This window comes from Bombus pascuorum, chromosome 14, assembly GCF_905332965.1.
Source record: "Bombus pascuorum chromosome 14, iyBomPasc1.1, whole genome shotgun sequence".
NCBI lineage: Eukaryota > Metazoa > Arthropoda > Insecta > Hymenoptera > Apidae > Bombus > Bombus pascuorum.
Window position 1 is genome coordinate 8,454,118 of NC_083501.1, and position 17,994 is coordinate 8,472,111.

The 17,994-nt window shown below is 33.2% G+C and overlaps 2 protein-coding genes and 1 long non-coding RNA gene across 3 annotated transcripts; 2 read left to right on the top strand and 1 right to left on the bottom strand.

The window, feature by feature from the left end:
- The first annotated feature begins 256 nt into the window (after positions 1-256).
- Positions 257-14,318, top strand: LOC132914074 (uncharacterized). Its single transcript, XM_060972879.1, has 4 exons — positions 257-364; positions 500-627; positions 2,449-2,896; positions 3,521-14,318. Exons 2-4 carry the CDS (start codon positions 596-598, stop codon positions 5,180-5,182), a joined length of 2,142 nt encoding a protein of 713 aa, XP_060828862.1. The 5' UTR covers positions 257-364; positions 500-595; the 3' UTR covers positions 5,183-14,318.
- Positions 14,319-14,585: 267 nt separating this feature from the next.
- Positions 14,586-15,416, bottom strand: LOC132914076 (uncharacterized). The gene is made up of 2 exons (XR_009659507.1): positions 14,933-15,416; positions 14,586-14,844 (listed from the first exon to the last, which is right to left on the bottom strand). It is a non-coding gene; the product is annotated as an uncharacterized LOC132914076 (long non-coding RNA).
- A 364-nt stretch (positions 15,417-15,780) lies between these two features.
- LOC132914075 (uncharacterized) lies at positions 15,781-17,497 on the top strand. The gene is made up of 2 exons (XM_060972880.1): positions 15,781-15,842; positions 16,066-17,497. The coding sequence occupies exons 1-2, from the start codon at positions 15,833-15,835 to the stop codon at positions 16,656-16,658; spliced, it is 603 nt and encodes a 200-aa protein (XP_060828863.1). The 5' UTR covers positions 15,781-15,832; the 3' UTR covers positions 16,659-17,497.
- The last annotated feature ends 497 nt before the right edge of the window (positions 17,498-17,994 follow it).

Sequence of the window (17,994 nt, forward strand, 5' to 3'; positions counted from 1 at the left end):
TCTTTTTTAATGTTTGCGTGAAATTTTTAACTTATTATTACCAAATTTTAATACGATGAAAATCGTTTGACCGTTTTCAACTCAGTTCAATTTTCACTTCACTATACGTCGTTACTCTCATGAGTACGTGCCTTTATGTTCGGTAACTATATCACACTGGAATTTATTGATTTGTTCTGTCGTGTTACTATTGGACAACGTGTTAGCATCACGATTTTACAAAAGAAAGGAACCAATGAACGGACGTCGTTTCTATGTGTGCGTGGAACTTGCATGACGAGAAACGGAAACATTGCCCAGTCGCCCGTTTCCGTCTTCCCAGTGCCTGTCAGCCATTACTGCTCTGCTCGCCGGGTCTTGCAGGGTAAGTTCGTCCGAATATTCTTAGCTTTTTTCATTCGAATACTTTTGTCATTCGGCATAAGATTATTACGAAATAAATATATTCGTTCATATTTTCGTTTTATTAGTTTTCTTGTATAATTATTTTTTATCGCAGGTATAACTGGTACAACTGACATAGTTCCCGAAAAATCGAAGATCGTTCTTACGGGACTGGTAGTGTGTCAGCAGATTCTTCCGAACTTTTGCCGAAATGTATAACAACAGTTATTCCAATCGTACCAGGTACGTTACGTTAAATTCTGTCTTTTAAACGTGCAATATGACAATACCATACGTTGTGAAATGTTGAAACTGGAGAAATTTTTTTTTTGCGACATGGTGTTCACCATTTTGTTCGTGGATATTCTCGACCGCAGCTTTTGCCGAATCGCTTAATTATGGGTCGAATTAACAATCCCGTGTCTTATGAAAATTCATTATTCCGAAACATGGTAGAACAGAATTTGCGTACGTTAAAGATGTATTGTATTATTTTTTAATAAAATTAAATGCGACATTAAAAAAATAAAATGGCGCTGTCATTATCTAATGGAAAGATACTGACAATCGTAAAATTAAAGAATAAAAATTATTTTTGTAATAATATGTATTACCTGATATCCTTGTATCAAGCCACCATCTTATTGATTTTTATATCAGACTGCTATCTTGTTACATATGCTTCATACAATGAAGCACATTAATATTGGCACACTTTTTAAAACAAAATAACATTTATGAGTTGAACCAAACGATTTGAATTTTTTGGAGAAATTAGGATTAGTTTACTAGATAACGTGCCAAAAAGAATTTTGAAATAGTTGCAATTAGTAGAAATCGCGAAGAAACAAGTAAAGTTTGCTTTCTGCAAATTTTTTATGTGATTTTGTAATGAAAATTTAAACAGTACGTTTTGTAGATTCTTGTCAGTTATATAGATGTTGAAGATTTCATTGAAATGAGTAACGTTGCTATGAGCTACAAGCGGTTAAAGATCGCAACTTTTTACGACTTTCGTTCTATAACTGTAATAAATCTACGTTCTTACCTTTTGATGCGTATGGCTTGTTTCTGTATCAATCGATTTCGATGAAATTTTTAGCATGTGTATAGCTGAAATAAATCTATAAAACGTATATTTTAAATTTTCATTATAAACTCGGATGAAAAGATTGTAAAAAGCGGCCATTACTATCTTTTTCGCGGTTTCGATCAGTTGGAACTTTTTCAAAATTTTTGTACACTTCATCTAATAAATTAATCCCTCTAACTTCCCAAAAATCTCAGAAAGTTATTATGTTTTAAAGGGTTTTAATTGAGTTTAAGCAGATGCTTTACACTATCATATATAAGCCTTTAGACACCTCTAAATTATTAAAAATATGTGAAGTATGTTTCAAATTAAGCTCTTCAATCTAATTTTTATCTGTGATATTATCTCAGCTAGCCATATACAGTTAGTAGATATTGATAAAAACAACAGTTAATGTGTTTAATATAAATAAAAAAGCAATAATTGAAGGCTCAAGAAAATTGTTTCTATGGAAATACTTCAGTTAAGTGACTTAAGTGTATATGTTCAATGTTAAGATGTTAAAATGGTTGGAATATGTGTTTCCAACCATGTTCTGAAAATTTTTATAGACTTTATATAGTATAATTTATTTGTTAGAGATAAATATGAAACTTGATTAATGCAAGTATATTCCTTTGTCTTAGTGTCCTTTTTAATTTACTTTACTTTACCTTTTTTGTTAAGTTTAGTTTACTTTTTAAAATTTAGCACATCTGATCTCAGCTGTAGCAAGATGTAATAATTAACAGCAGAAAAATATTCTTTCATAATAATTTTAAAATGTAATGAAAATATCAGTATTTTGGTTGGACTGCACCAAATGTCCAAATATTTCTGCACAATAGTGTATGTTCATTGTATATTTCATGTTGAATATCATTTATTGTTCCATATCAATGGTTTATAAACTCATTATGTAGTGAATATTCAACATATGTTAAGAGATTGTTAATGCCACTTAAATGAAAATAATTTAAAAAAAAAATTAGTTACAGACCCAGGGGAAGTAGAGACTCTAGCAATCGTAATGGAGGAGGAACATATTGGAACAGCCAACAGCAACAGAAAGAGAAGTCACTTAAGAAGCAAGTCCAAAGAAGAACTCCTGGAGATTCATTGAAGAAGCCTATATGGGATCTGACTAAATTACCAGTGATCACAAAGAATTTATATATTCCACATATCAATGTTTTAAAAAGATCAACCGATGAAGTTACCAAATATCACATTGGTAAAGAAATCACTGTAAAAGGAAACAATACTCCTTCTCCAATTCAAGCATTCGAAGAAAGTAACTTCCCAGATTATGTGATGGAAGAGATTAGAAAGCAGGGCTTTGCTGAACCAACAGCAATTCAGGCACAGGGCTGGCCAATAGCACTTAGTGGACGCGACTTGGTTGGAATTGCTCAAACAGGATCTGGAAAAACTCTAGCTGTACGTATTTTAATATAATTTATTTATATATACAAATTTTTAAAATATTTCAGTCTCAAAAGATAGTAATTATAATAATGTATTTGATATTTCATTGTTTATTGAGTACATAATAATTAGTATAGTATTTGTATTTGTGAGATTTATGAGCTGACTATAATATTTAGTTATATAACACAAGTTAAAATAACTACAAAACTAATAGTTTTTCAATATAAGTAGATTAATAATTTTTTTATAGAAAATCTGGAGTGTATTAAAAAATATTTGAATGTAACGGTGAAAAGAAATTATTGTTTAACATAATGTTTGTCCCTCCAAATCAAACAATTTATTCCTTTGACATTTTTGAATATTGTAATGTTTCTGGTATTTTTTATTACATTAAAAGTAACAAATATATCACCTTGTAACAGAGTTAGTAGGATATCCTGTATATATATATATCAATTAAAATTTTTAATTTGGTACTATAAATCATTAAGGAAATAATATATAAGTATTAAAAAGAACATAGAACTTTATTTTTTTTAGGATTAAAATACACACTCTCTACAAGGTATTGAGGCAAAATGTTTTTAGTTAGATAAATGTTAAGAGAATGTTGTTGTGGATATTTTTCAGTATATTTTACCAGCAACTGTACACATTAATAATCAACCACGTTTGAACCGGGGAGAGGGGCCGATCGTTTTAATACTTGCCCCAACAAGAGAGTTAGCTCAGCAAATTCAATCCGTTGCTAGGGACTTTGGTTCCTCCTCGTGCATTCGTAACACTTGCATTTTCGGTGGTTCCCCGAAAGGACCTCAAGCTCGCGATTTAGAGCGCGGCGTTGAGATATGTATCGCAACTCCCGGTAGACTGATCGATTTCCTCGAGAAGGGAACCACGAACTTGCGCAGATGCACATATCTTGTATTGGATGAGGCAGATAGAATGTTGGATATGGGATTTGAGCCGCAAATTCGAAAAATCATTGAACAAATTAGACCTGATAGACAGGTATTGATGTGGTCTGCGACATGGCCCAAAGAAGTGCAAGCTTTGGCTGAAGATTTCCTCTCAGATTACATTCAAATTAACATAGGTTCTCTGACATTGGCTGCCAATCACAATATTCGCCAGATCATAGAGATTTGTCAAGAGCACGAGAAAGAAACGAAACTTTCAGGTCTATTGAGAGAAATTGGCAAAGACAGAGGAAGCAAGATGATTATTTTTGTTGAAACGAAAAAGAAGGTGGATGACATCACCAAAGCTATTAAACGAGAGGGTTGGCCAGCTATCTCTATTCATGGTGACAAATCACAACCTGAAAGAGATTACGTGTTATCCGAGTTCAGAAACGGAAAAACAATGATACTTGTTGCTACCGATGTTGCTGCTCGTGGCTTGGATGTCGAAGACGTAAAGTATGTAATTAATTTCGATTACCCGAACAGTTCGGAGGATTATATTCACCGAATAGGGAGAACTGGACGTTGTCAAAGTGCAGGTACAGCATATGCTTACTTTACGCCTAATAACGCTAGACAAGCGAAGGAACTGATTTCCGTTCTGGAAGAAGCTGGTCAAACGATAAACCCCCAACTGGCAGATTTAGCAAACTCGATAAAACCTGCGTATGGCAAGGGCCGCCAACGTTGGAGTCACTCTCGCTCTAATAAGGATAGTAGTTCAACTGGAAGTCCGCGAAACAATAGCAGCCCTATTTCAAACAATTGGCAGGCTCAACATGTTCAAAGTACTCAACATAATGGTAACAGTCAAGAGAGGACTGTTGTACGCCAACAAAATGCATACCAGGCTAATCGCCAGAATACTTTCCAATCTAATTATCAGCAACACCAACAACAGTCACAGCAGCAACAACACCAACAGCATCAACAGCAACAACATCAACGACAATCGAATACTTATACCAACAGCTGTCAAACTAGCACTAGTTATCAAGCTGGCTATCAGAATGCAAATATACCTAGATACCATGGAAGAACAGGTGGTTTCCAAAGTAATCGTTACCATAATCGCCAGAACGCATACAGCACTAATCAAACAGCTGGAGGACAAAGCGTGTATTCTATGCCACCTCCATTCATGATGCCATCTGCTGGTGGACACACAGATTCAGGAATGCAGAGCCTTGTAAACAATAAGTTTTTCCAGACAAATCGTCCACCACCGAATACCGGGGCCTGCGCATACCAATCGATGGGATACAGCCAGTTCCAAGCTGTGCCGCCGTATACTTATCCTTATCCGCCTACACCGGTACAGCAGTGACGCATTTCAAGGTACAAATCGGTAAGAGTGCAGGCTAAGTAAAAAATCGGATTTTCCTGTTTATATTGGGCCCACTAAATATTACTATTTGTGTAGATGGTTGGGTCTCTTTTGAATATATAAGTACCATAATCTTTCTTCTTTTCTTTCTCATTTATTATTTTTTTTTCTGGAATAGTGCCGATTAAAACTTATAACGAGAAATAAATTATTTGGGCTCCTTTCAAAGAAAGAGAGAACGTAGATAGAGATAGTATAGTCGAATAATTTATTGTTCTTTATTGGTAAATATAAAAATTGAACTAATACTGCGAAACGTTCCAAAGAATAAGGAAAAAGAAAAATTGAAAAAATTAATTATTACGAATCGGTAATCTATGAGGCACATTCCAGTCGAGTTCTTTGAAGTAGTAGTAGTTATTTAGCAATGATACATTGATATAATTAATACTGGATGTAGAATATGACCAGCAAATATAGGCTTATAGCTATGGTCATATCCTTAAGAAAAGTAATTAATCTTCTTGCGATAAAACTATGTAAACGTCGTTTAATGCTTTCCCGAAATGCACGAAACGTATAGAAGGGGCGTGGGTTAACGTTTTCATATTTGATAATTTATTTATATTTTGCATATATATATATATATATACGTATGTACAGGCAACGCTCTTCAAAATGTAAGGCCTTTTGCATAAAAATTAAGCCGTACACCCGTTTTTACAAAGCACACGACAAATATAAAGAAACATCGTGTCCTCTGTTCTGTAATGAGACCGGGTGTTTTGTGTCTCTTTGATAATAGAGGGTGAAGTGGTTAAATCTCATCAAAATTAAAGAACTTTGATGAACGATAAATCCCAGCATAATTATATAGCGTACAAAAGTGAGTACTTCGAGATCTATCCTGGACACCGGTGTCTTTGGAACAAATTCAAAGTATGAAACCGGTAACGGGTAAGAGAAAGGAAAACTTGGGCTTTAGGGGACAACTTAAATTAAGCATGTAGTCACAATGGCTGTGTACCTCGGCGCAAAGTTTGATACCTTATTTTTATAATATATATCGAAAGTAATTTGTTGTTAAACCAACGAATGATTATACGAAGATAAAAAAAAGTAAGAGAAACATTGTTGTTTGATGTTTATGCAATTGGCCACTGAGTGGTCTTGTCCTTGCGCGACCGTGTACAATGTATAGGTGCACGCGCCAGGCTGGCCGCGAATCGAATAAAATTTAGTTGTACCTGTTTTTTAGTTCGTGCTCACTGAAATTATTGCTATTTTTTAGGGAATGATTCAAACTATCCGAGAGACATTTTTCTATCGAAACGTTCAAGCTATAAAAAGTAATGCGCTGCCGTGAACGTATGTATATTGAACAAAGAAACGCGTGACGAAAGAGTTTTTAACTTATATATATGGTAACGATCCATGTGTTGTATATGTATATCGCTATGGCCATTACGAAGCGACTCTCGAGAAAATTTCATGTGATATATGAAGGATGTGAGAAAAATGAAAATATAAATTCATGCCGTGATAAAAGGCACGAAACCGTTTATCGACAGCGCATAGCGAATTTTTTGCGGGCCTCCAGATTACTCTGTACACGTCACTACTTGAACAAACGAATAGCAAAGAAACTAAAAAAGAGCCAACAGAGAAGAATGCAAGACTCGAAATATACACTCGAGCAAGGACTCGTTTGCGAACGACATTATTGTGATAATTATACGTAACGCTTTCGTGAAACGGTCTCACAGTTCGTTACTTAATTACGCACAGTAGAAAATGTTGTGAAGCAGTACGTGTGCACAATACCATTTTCCGGTTGATTCACAAAAAACCGCGCGTCACACGCATACTTCAAGCGGATTTTGCTCGATAAAAGAGATTGAGAAAAAAAACTCTGTCGATTCGTTTCTAGGTTTCCACGTGGTAGTCTTTATATTCTTCTTTTGCTGAGCCGATAAATCGGATACATTTAAAATGTTGTTTGTGGTGGGGTCGCGAGCAGAAGTTAGGCATTCGCGGTATATTGTTTGTATTTGCCCTTTTGAACATTGTGAATGCTTACGCTCCTACTGTGTTGATCTGACTGCAACACATTGCGTTGTCAGAATGAATAGTGATATAAATAATAGGAAGCGTATGCTACGAGTATTAGACAATTCTGAATACTCATACATTGCGTACGCCCTCTATTAAATCATCTATCGCTTTGAATTTTTCTTCGAATCTACCTTTTCGTCACAATTGGTCAGAAAGATACTAACATTTCTTTTTTTCAGAGATTATAGTTTCGTTGTAAAGTTAGAATATATAGTCTACTCCAAATAGCAGACATTATCTTAGTGCAACTGTACATCTTGGAATTCCATTATATTGCAAGCGATGTATCTTTCATGCATTTACCAATTACTGAGGCTTTTAGATACACTTTGTGATTTGTGAGAATTTAATAGATGAATTGAAGTTATGTTTTATTTATTAATATTTCTTTTTTTCAATCTAGGTTTTTAAACTTTCACTATCTCGTGAGTCAATCAAAGAAGATAGTTGGGTTGTTGGAGAGCAGAAAGGCTGCTATAAGTTCAAGACACTTGTTCAACCAGATGAGAATTACACTCAGTTCGAGACTGAACAGTCGCTTCCGTAACTCTGGTTTAAAACTTGTCAGAATCTTACATTCTCTGAGGGCAGCAATATTATAACATGGCTGTTCTCTATTCCAATAGTGTAGACTTCTAAATGTTTCAGAAAGCCTCAGAATTGTAACCCTTTCAGCTGTGCTGCATTTGTTTCCATAAATTAAGATGAGATGAAGGCGAGAATGAAAATCGATGACTGAATGAAATTCGAATATGCATATCTTTTCTATAACCTTTCTTAGAAATTTTTATGTTATACTTGGCTCGAAGTACAAACGAAGTGGACACAGGACAAACACCGAACATTGGGCAGCAAAGGGTTCATATCTTTTACATTTCAATTGACAGTAACGTAAGAAACTTTGCGTTTTTATGTTTCTTCCGAACAAAGCAAACGTTTTAGCGAAATGCAGCTTGCATTTTGAAAATTGATAGTGGGTGTACGCGTAGCTCTGTGATATGTAAGATGTAGCATATTTATAGATCTACCTATCGCGCATCACAATTAAAATAAGGAACGTATCTTATCAGTTTTATACATGGTATACAAATCATGTGATCCTAAATGACGTGTACTGCGAGAGCTCGCTGTCTACTTTAAGGGAAGAGGAACGAAAGTTGTTAGGAAAAAACGAAAGATCAGTATTCCTTTTATTCTTTTATTTTTTGCGTTTGCCGTGTGAATTCGTGTATTGTCAGGGTAAAGAACAGATAGAAAGGGATTGGAAGATTGGAAAACTTCTATTATTTCTGAGCGTTCTATTCATAAATATCTTAAGTCTTATTTTTTCGATTCATTATGTAGTCCGACAATTTCATCTCCTACGCGATTATATAAAAGCGTAAACATGATGTTCTTCGTGTTTCTTTTTTTTCTCAATTATCGTGAAACTGTTTCTTTTTATTTTGTATGTCTGTTTGTTAAGATATAGTCTTCTAATACTTACGTGTTTGTTGCTAGCAAAGAAGTCCGTGAAACTTCAGTACTGCTCAGCTATGAATTTTTTTGTTAATTTTTCTTTTGTACTTGTTTTTTTATTATTTACTTTAATGAACAATTATAAATCTTATGCTCACTTGTAATTCGTATTAAGTCCAGTGTCACGGGGACTGTTAAAAAATGGATGCGTATTTTTCACGTGGTAGGGCATGCGGTATAATTTTACTTCTAGGGAGCAAAATCGAATCTTCGAATTATTATTTCTTCCTACTAGTCGACGACAATTATTCATTCTTTCTTTTTTGTATTATAATTTCGTTTCGACGCGTTGTTAGGGAACGTCCATTGAATCGTACTTTTAACGTAACTTCTAACGAGATCCAGTCATCTTTAGTTAATACCGAGAGATTCCCCGAAAAGATCTTGCTCCTTTTATTGTTATAAACATGGAAGAGCATAAAAGGAACTTTCATAAAGTGTTCCATAAACTCTTGCAATATCGATAAACTCGAACGTCTCGGTCTAGGATATATTTCTAATAAACCGTATATATTTTTTTAATCAATCACCAACGATGATGATAAACGCCGAACGAAGGTGTGAGTGGGTGAGGGGTGGTTTTTCAAAAATATCTGTGACGCGCCTTCCGTCTGTTAATCAAAGACAAAAGGGTTCGGAAACGACATATTCTCGTGGAATCTTCACGTTTGCATTAAGCACTCCGATCCAGATTATGCTAGTTGATCGAACTTACAATTTTTTTTATCTGTTCGCGTACTAATATATTTTTTTCCCTCGACAAAAAGGAAAACAAAAAAAAAAGGATCAACGAAACAATAATTGGCACAATGTTCTCCACGTAAATACAAGCCGACGAATGAACGATTAATGTCGTCGAGTTTTCTGTGCCGTACGATCGTTGATGATACTAACACATAGCCTCGGGAACATGAGTACCTTTTTAATGATTAATGCTGAACGCTGTGATATCGCGTACATAAACATTTTTATTATTATAAACATAAATGTGCATATTATAATGTTAAACAAAAAAAAATGAAGAAGAGTACTATTCTCCTTTATATGTGAAGACTGAATCTCGCCAACTTATACACAGGTTTAGCAGCCGCAGATACGTTCGTATACTATGTAGACTACAGATAGACTATTTGTACATTATTAATTATAACAATATGTTTTACGTCGGTAGTGCCGTGTGGGGACGGTACTATTATGTTATAGTTCGATAACGGGTGCGTGTTCGTATTGTGCATTTTCTTTTCATATCGAGAATTAATTAATCTTCGGTATTTCATGATGAGAAATTCGCCAGATATTTCGCGTTTACTTTTCGTAGGTGTTGGAATAGTTGCACGAATCTGGTTTCCTATTTTTCTTTCTTCTGTATTTTGCGATTTTCGTCTCTCGATTCGAATCGAAGAAAGGATTCGATCAAGAAAAGGAAAAAAACAAGAAGGAAAATCGTTAATTTGGTTTCTAACGATTGCTTGCCACGTTTCGCTTCTTTTCGATTTATCAATTAGATCGTTCGTGAAATAAAAAGGGACATTACAACAACAACAATACAATCCGTTTCATGATAGTTCCTATATTGCATTCTTCTTTGTAACGTGAATGAATTGCAGCTTAAATTTTGCTAAGATGAGTCAAACAATTATTTTCCCACATTTTATCTGCGTATCGTTCTGTTTGGTTAGAGAAACAAAGCTAAACTTGCGAATATTTTATTGGTGTAGTCACATGTGTGCATTGCCAAGTCTGTAATTACTTCTGCGACTATGTCACGGTCGTTACCGTAACATTACCATTATCTTTCATCAATTTCTCGAGAAATGTACTACCTAAAAATTGATGATCGTTCGTTGACGACGATTCCATGTCATGGGTCAATCTTGCGCGCGAAAAATATTTTTCTTCCGCCATGTAAGTTCCAAAATAATTCGATCTCGAAATGGAGAAGCGAATACGATATTAAGATTAATTTTAGGAAAACTAAATTTATATCATTAGTCTCATTATTTATCTGTAATATTAATGTGTTTCTGTTTTGTTGATGTTGTGAAATATGCGTGAAAAAATGATTAATTGTTTCTTATGAAAAGTGATACCGTTCACTATATAAACGGTAATATCGTTTGTTTGTTTCCTTTTTTTTTTTTTTTCTTTAACTTTAATAATAATAAATTTAGTTTCTTTTCTAATGTCGAACGTAGACTTGTTAGTGTATGCATGAGTGTCGAACACTGCACACTGCACGACAACAAAATTTACTGTGCAAGCTTTTACGAAACTGTGTGATGTAAATACAGTTTACGATCCAGATATTTATCATTTTTAAAAAATGCGTCTTTTAATGGTGGTACATATTTAAGCCTGGGCTATTTAAAACAACGGGAAAAAACACGGTACCTTCAATCGATCTTAATGTGTGCTGAGATCTTCGAATCAACAAATCTTATACATCTCGTCTAAACTACGATGATTCCATTAGAGAAACGTGTACTGAGATTTGTATCGATCAGTAAGTGAGTGCACAGAATAACGTTAAAAATTTCTGTGATGGTGTACACTGTACGAATTGATTTCTTAATTTATGTATCATGTTCTAATGTTTTGTGAAGATTACAAAATATTTGTTAGATCTGCGTACACCTGTTTCCATAATTATTATGCTAGTGTTTTGTATATGTGTATTCAGCTTTTGTAATTACTTGCCGAACAACCAAGTAATTATAAAAGAAATTGTCTCTTTTCCATGTACATTTAACCCTTTTACTGAAAATCATTGAAATTACTAACATATTAAAAATTATCTGTTTCATTGAGAAAGTAATAGTTATTTATTGTATTTTAATAACTTGATAATTTCATGATAATTTAATAACTAAAGATTTAGAATATTCAACAAATTAATTTATATATTAATAATACAGTTATATATATATATATATATATATATATATATATTTTACATAACAAACATTAAAAATTTATTAGTTTTTTATAGTAAAAGACTTCATAAACTAAATATATCAGACAAAGGGTTAAATTTTTCAAATGATTTCGATTACAATGTAAATGTAATTCATTGTTTTCTTTTGTGTGCAAATGTTCGCATTTTTCATGATTGTTCTCAGAGTAGTGAAACAAATACGAATCCGTCGTACTTCGTCTTTCTGAAAGCGCATAATATTTCGTATTCAATATATTGCCAAACTTATTCTTGAAGTCGAAAATTGTTCAAATACGGGGATTCGAATATAGGTATAATTTGTGTGATATCACCAATGGTACTAAGCACTTATTTCTTCCAGCGAATCGTAAAAAACGAAAAATGATCCTCTCATAGGGACGTGAAGCGCATCGAGACGATATTAAGAAAAAAGAAACATTAAAAGATGTTATAGGAATTAACGTGATCGTTGCGAGGAAACGCAGTTACAGCACGGTAGACTTCCTGTTGTTGTAATAGTTCATTTGTTGATGCGTTTGTTCTGAACGCCCATTAGGAAAAGAAAATGGTATTAACAAAAGGAAAGAAAGAGCGAGTAGTTTGAAAAAATAAAATAAAAAACGCTAAGAAAAATATAATATGCTAAATTACGGAAAGAAAAACCGAGAAACTTGATAATATAGTAACGCGTAATTTTAGTCGTTTCTATGAGATCAGAAAAAGTTAAGAGAATTTCAGACCGTCGATGATGTCAGGAATGGCGAACATTTAAAGAAAACAAAAAAAAAAAAAAAAGAACAAATAGGTATTCTGTTATTACGGCTTCATTGATTCATCACGCCTTACAATATGAAAGAGCTCGGCCAACTTTCATCAAGTGTGTATACAAGATTGCGAACACTCTTAGATCCAAAACAAAAACAAGAAAATAAAAACCGCTCCTTGGTCGTCCTCGAATAAATTAAAATAAGAGGAAGTGTTTGCTTTAGAATTGTTCGAACTGCAGCACAGAAGACGGCATACAACCGTGATTGCATTCTTGTTGAATATAAGGATATACGCAGGAGGCATGCAAGGATATATGTATATTTGCGTCAATTTTATGCGTAAAAAAGATACATTTATCAGTTCTTTATATAAATATAAATATATATAATATACTATATGTTTGTATATACAAAAATATACAGACATAGATTCTAAAAAAGGAAAGAAGATATTCTGTCAAAGCAATGCTGTCCATCAAAATTGGAGACACTACTTAATGCTTCTTTGTCTTTCGTGAAGGTTGTTACTAATGGACAAAGAAGCTAAATGTTTGTAATAGAGGATAATTATTCTTGTTAATACGTACTTGTTGTATATCTGCTTAGTGTAATAATATTAGAAATCTATACCATATGGTATAACAGGAGACGAATAGGAGGAACATGTTTTTTAAGTTATTGTATCTTTATTTTGGACAGCATTGTTTTCAAGGATAAACGAATGCCATAGAATATTCTGGACGAATGAAGAAATATGATCGCTTATCACGTTATTAACAGATTCACTGCTGCCTTATATTTCATAATTTTACTTTTGCACTGACTGTGTAAAAGTGCATTCAAAGAAACTATCACAGTGTACACTCGCCATGATAAACTTGGCAGTGAATGTGTTAAAGATGACAAGTAATCTAGTCGGAATTATTCTGTCGTTAATTGTGACTCTTGGTGGGTGCAAAGATATATTGAAACTAATATCTTTTTTATAGTATAACAATATCGAAATATGATTCGAACATTGTTGTACGTAATACTTTACTGGAAAAATGTTTTCGATTATTCAGATATATTTATTTTTAGAATTCTGACGCAAAAAAAAAAGGAAGAGAAAAGAAGATCTCTAGCGTTTTGAATAATGACCACACTCGACACGAAAATGTTATTTTAAAACGATATTTTAAGAAAACGAAAGTCCCAGTATTAGCAGTACAACTAGAGAAACAAAGTTGTACGAATACTATGTTATCGTTTTGCTTCCTTTGTTCTGTGTTGTCCTCCATTTTGAATCCATCGAGTGTACGCGGTAGAGATATTCGTCGTCTAATCGTATAAGCCGTTTTACTGCAGAATTACTAATTTTTACGACCAAAGAGAGGTAACACAAAAATTTTTTTCTTTTCTTTGTCCATGACACAACTGTTTAAAGTGGAAAATAAATCAATAGTTATATGTAATGTGAATACTTTAATGCAATCATCAGTGAGTGATAGGAAACAACTAACATTTGTTAAAAGTACCTTAGAATTAATTATTTTATGGATCGCTCCTGTTTAAATACAATTTATGGTTTCGCCGGTGTAGAAACAAGAAGAACAAAGAGCATACACAAATTATTTATATAAGGCAGCGTACAAGATGAACAATTTAAGGAAAATGTGGCATATATGATATTAAATAATATTTCTGTATTCAGATTCTCTTCTGTAGGTTTCATTAAAGTGCATTTCTTGTATGTTACACAGTATTATGATAGAATGTAAGAATAAATACTGCAATAATAAACTGTTTGTTTCTCTGTCAATTTACGAAACTTATTTTATTATCCCGTTTATAACGTAGATGTCGTAGCACAAACCCGGACGATATATTGCAATTGTGAATTAAGTTAGACATTTTCAATAATTCTTAGTTACAAAATTTATGCTTTATTCTATCGTGGAAGGCACATGCCTGTTACTTAGATAATATTATAATAACAAGTTTTCCAATAACACATTTCAATTTCGACAAAACATGTGAATGTTATTACATAGGTTTTGGTTTTGATATATTAATTGATTCACACAGATTAGTATTGTACGTTCTGTATTTCATCACCTTGTACAGCCATTACAACACACCGGATACTCAGATAAAAGAAACGTTGCGGACAGGGAAAAACAACAAAAGAACCGCAAGCAATTGGATCAACTCTGATTATAGAAAACTAGTGATCATACCAACATAACATTTATCTCAATACTCCCCTTTGATCATAGTTTCTACAAACCCCATATCTTTGGTAAAATACTGAGTCTTAATTCTACTCAAACCTTTGGTAAGGATATCTGCAATGTTCTCAGAACTTGGCACATAAACATAATCTAAAATACCCTTTGACACACAATTCTTAACATAGAAGTAACGAACTTGAACATGCTTAGAACCCTCAGCGACTACCTCATCCTTGGACCATGAAATAGCTCCAATATTGTCACAGAGAATTTTGCATGGACGGGGATAATATGACAATTCACTCAACTCCTTTAACGGTAAGGATATCCATACAGTCTCCCTTGCTGCCTCCTGCATTGCTACAAATTCTGCTTCACAACTCGACTGATATATAACAGGTTGCTTCTGCGACAATCAAGATACTGCACCACCAGCAAGTATGAAATCATACCCACTTCTAGATTTTCTGTCTACTGAACGCCCTGCAAAATTTGAATCGCGAAACACTTTCAAAAGTTGTCCTGTCTTTTGCTATACCAGCTTTAAATCTTTGGTCTTTAGCAGGTACGCTTCACTACCTTCCAGTCAGACACAGTAGGATTTGCACACCTTTGACTCAGTTTACCTATTGCACAGGCGACATCAGGACGGCTTACAGTAGAGGCATACATTATATGCCCAACAGCTTGTTGTTCATACAACTTATTGTCAAAAGGTTCATCACACTCAATATGAAAACCAGCTTCACACTCCTTAGCTAGTGGTGTTGATACTCCAGTCTCATGAGTAATATCAAACAAATCCAGCATTTAGCCTATCTGCACGTATTGGTCAAACACAACAGTAGTACTGTTTGGCTTACTCAAATGGATGGACAGAAATTGAGTATCAATACCTAGCATCCTAACATTTAGTTTTTCCTTAATACTAACTTTGAACATATTAATCATAGTCTTTGTTCCAAATGTCGTCCACATACACAGCAACAATTAGATCTTTGGATACATTCATATACACACATAGATAACTCAGGCATGGTTTCAGATTTATATATATTTAATTATTAACTGTTAGTAAACAGTTGAGGAAATAAGAATAAAAATGAAGAACAGTAAGTAATACTCTTTAGCAATATTTATTTATCATTTTATCTGAATAGTTTGTCATTTTATAACTGTAAAGTAATACTTTATCATAATTATTTTATGTCATAAAAGTTTTATATTAGTTATAACTTCTTATTATTTATTTTTATAAATCTAATTTAATTTGTATTAAATTCTACTTTTAATCTGTCAAATATAGTATTGTCATGACATATGTTAATGTTTCAGATTCAGATGAGAGTGATTATGAAAACGGAAGTTTCAAAAATTTCTTACAAGACAACGATGGAAGTGTTGAAACAAAAGAAACTTATTCATCATATTTTTCTTGTTCAAACGATAGTGATGGTAATGAAGATTATTATAATGAAAGTACTAGTGAAAAGGATAATATAGCCATATTCAAATCTCATAACGTTTACCAAGATTTCTCTTATGAACAAGATTCAGCTGATGAAGGTTGTAGTCGAAGTATGCAGAATCATGTCTACGTACAAGATTTATCAAATTGTAATGGAGGATTGGAAACTAGGACAAAAAGGAAGACATATGAAGAAAATCCTTATCACCATAGTAAACGACAAAAGATTCATAGAAGTTCAAGTAAATCTGACGAGGAGGATATTCATGAAAAGATAGTTCACAATACAGGAAAAGAAGTAATAACACAAGAGTCAAAAAATGCTGCTGTTAAAATGGCAAATATAGATAGAGCATGTAACTTCATGTTTACTAAACCAGAAGGTTTGAGGGACAATGAGCTGCTGTACTTTGCGGATGTTTGTGCTGGACCAGGTGGTCTTAGTAAATATGTTCTATGACGAAAAAAATGGCATGCGAAAGGATTTGGTCTTACTTTAAAGAATGAATATGGTTTCAAATTAACAGATTTTTATGCAGGTCCTTGTGAAACATTTCATCCATACTATGGACCAAAAGAAAATGGTGATGTTTTTGACCCAGATAATCAAGAGGCACTTACAAATCTTATAATGCAGCATACCCATGGCAAAGGAGTATATTTTATGATGTCTGATGGAGGATTTTCAGTAGAAAGACAAGAAAATATACAAGAAATTCTTTCAAAACAATTGTATCTTTGTCAATGTTTAATAGCATTGATGATTGTAAGAGAGACTGGTCATTTTGTGACAAAATTATTTCATCTTTTTACACCCTTTAGTGCTGGTTTACTTTATTTAAGTTATTTAGTTATTTAGTTTATTAAAGAAAGGTAACACAAAAATTTTTCTCTTTTCTTTGCCCATGACACAACTGTTTAAAGTGGAAAATAAATCAATAGTTATATGTAATGTGAATAGTTTAATGCAATCATCAGTGGGTGATAGGAAACGGCTAACATTTGTTAGAAGTACCTTGGAATTAATTATTTTATGGATCTCTCCTGTTTAAATAAAATTTATGGTTTCGCCAGTATAGGAACAAGAAGAACAAAGAGCACACACAAATTATTTATATAAGGCAGCGTACAAGATGAACAATTTAAGGAAAATGTGGCATATATGATATTAAATAATATTTCTGTATTCAGATTCTCTTCTGTAGGTTTCATTAAAGTGCATTTCTTGTATGTTACACAGTATTATGATAGAATGTAAGAATAAATACTGCAATAATAAACTGTTTGTTTCTCTGTCAATTTACGAAACTTATTTTAATGTCCCGTTTATAACATAAATGTCATAGCACAAACCCGAACGATAGATAATAGCCATATTTCATTAGAAAGAATTATTGCAATTGTGAATTAAGTTAGAAACTTTCAATTCAAATTTATATGTTTTATTCTATTATAAATGATATATGTCTGTCAGTTAGACATTATAATAACGACAAGTTTTCCAGTAAAACATTTTAATTTCGATAAAATACATGTGAAGCGAAGGTAGATTTTGGCGCCCTTTGTTTGTACCCCATCGGCAAATCTGGTTCTATTCTCAAATTGTGTCGTTCATTTATCAAACTTGTTGTTTTGCAATTAATTGTTAATTAGAACTAATTCTTCTATGGATCGCTTCTATTTAAATGCAAGTTATGATTTCGATGGAGTAGGAACAGGAAGAACAAAGGACATACACGAATTATTTATAAACAATTTGCGGAATATGGGCGTAAATGATATGAAATAGTATTTCT